This window comes from Gekko japonicus, unplaced genomic scaffold (genome assembly GCF_001447785.1).
Source record: "Gekko japonicus isolate JY-2015 unplaced genomic scaffold, Gekko_japonicus_V1.1 scaffold776, whole genome shotgun sequence".
Taxonomy (NCBI): Eukaryota; Metazoa; Chordata; class Lepidosauria; order Squamata; family Gekkonidae; genus Gekko; species Gekko japonicus.
In genome coordinates, this window is record NW_015161428.1 from 233,687 (window position 1) to 234,189 (window position 503).

General features: G+C 77.7%; 1 protein-coding gene across 1 annotated transcript in view; it reads right to left on the minus strand.

Moving 5' to 3' along the window:
* Positions 1-273, minus strand: part of FMNL1 (formin like 1) — a 145,057-nt gene extending 144,784 nt beyond the window's left edge. Inside the window, exon 1 of the mRNA XM_015428945.1 lies at positions 100-273. Coding sequence (XP_015284431.1) covers positions 100-273 — 174 coding nt within the window. The remainder of the gene's footprint in view (positions 1-99) is intronic.
* Between the last annotated feature and the right edge of the window lie 230 nt (positions 274-503).

Here is a 503-nt window from a genome sequence, read left to right on the forward strand (position 1 = left end):
CGGTAAGCAAGGACGCCTCCTCCTCCTCCTCCTCCCGGGGGAAGGCGGCTGGAGAGCGGGGGGGGGGCTCCTCCTCCTCCTCCTCGCTGGCGGACTCACCAGGACGTGGGCGAAGCGCTCCTCCAGCTCTCCGGCGCCGGGCATGGGCTGCTTGGGGGCGGCGGGCTGCATGGGGGGCAGCGGCGAGGAGGCGGCGGCGGCGGGCGGCTGCTGCTGGCCCTTGAGCTCCTTGGCGGGGGACGCCTCCACGCTGCTGCTGGCCGCGTTGCCCATCCTGAGCCGCGGCTCCGTTGCTCCCCGGGCGGCGGAGGCCTCTGCCTGGCGGGCGCTCCCGGCACGTGTGGAGGAGCAGGAGCGGCGGCGGTGGCTCTGCCTCCCCGCCCGGCTCCGCTGCTGCTGCTGCGCTCTCCCCTCAAGGTGACTCCCGGGAGCTCAGCTCAGTGGCCTGCACGGCCGGGCCGGCGCTCGGGGGGGGGGGGGGGGGGGGAGGGGGGGGCCGCCCC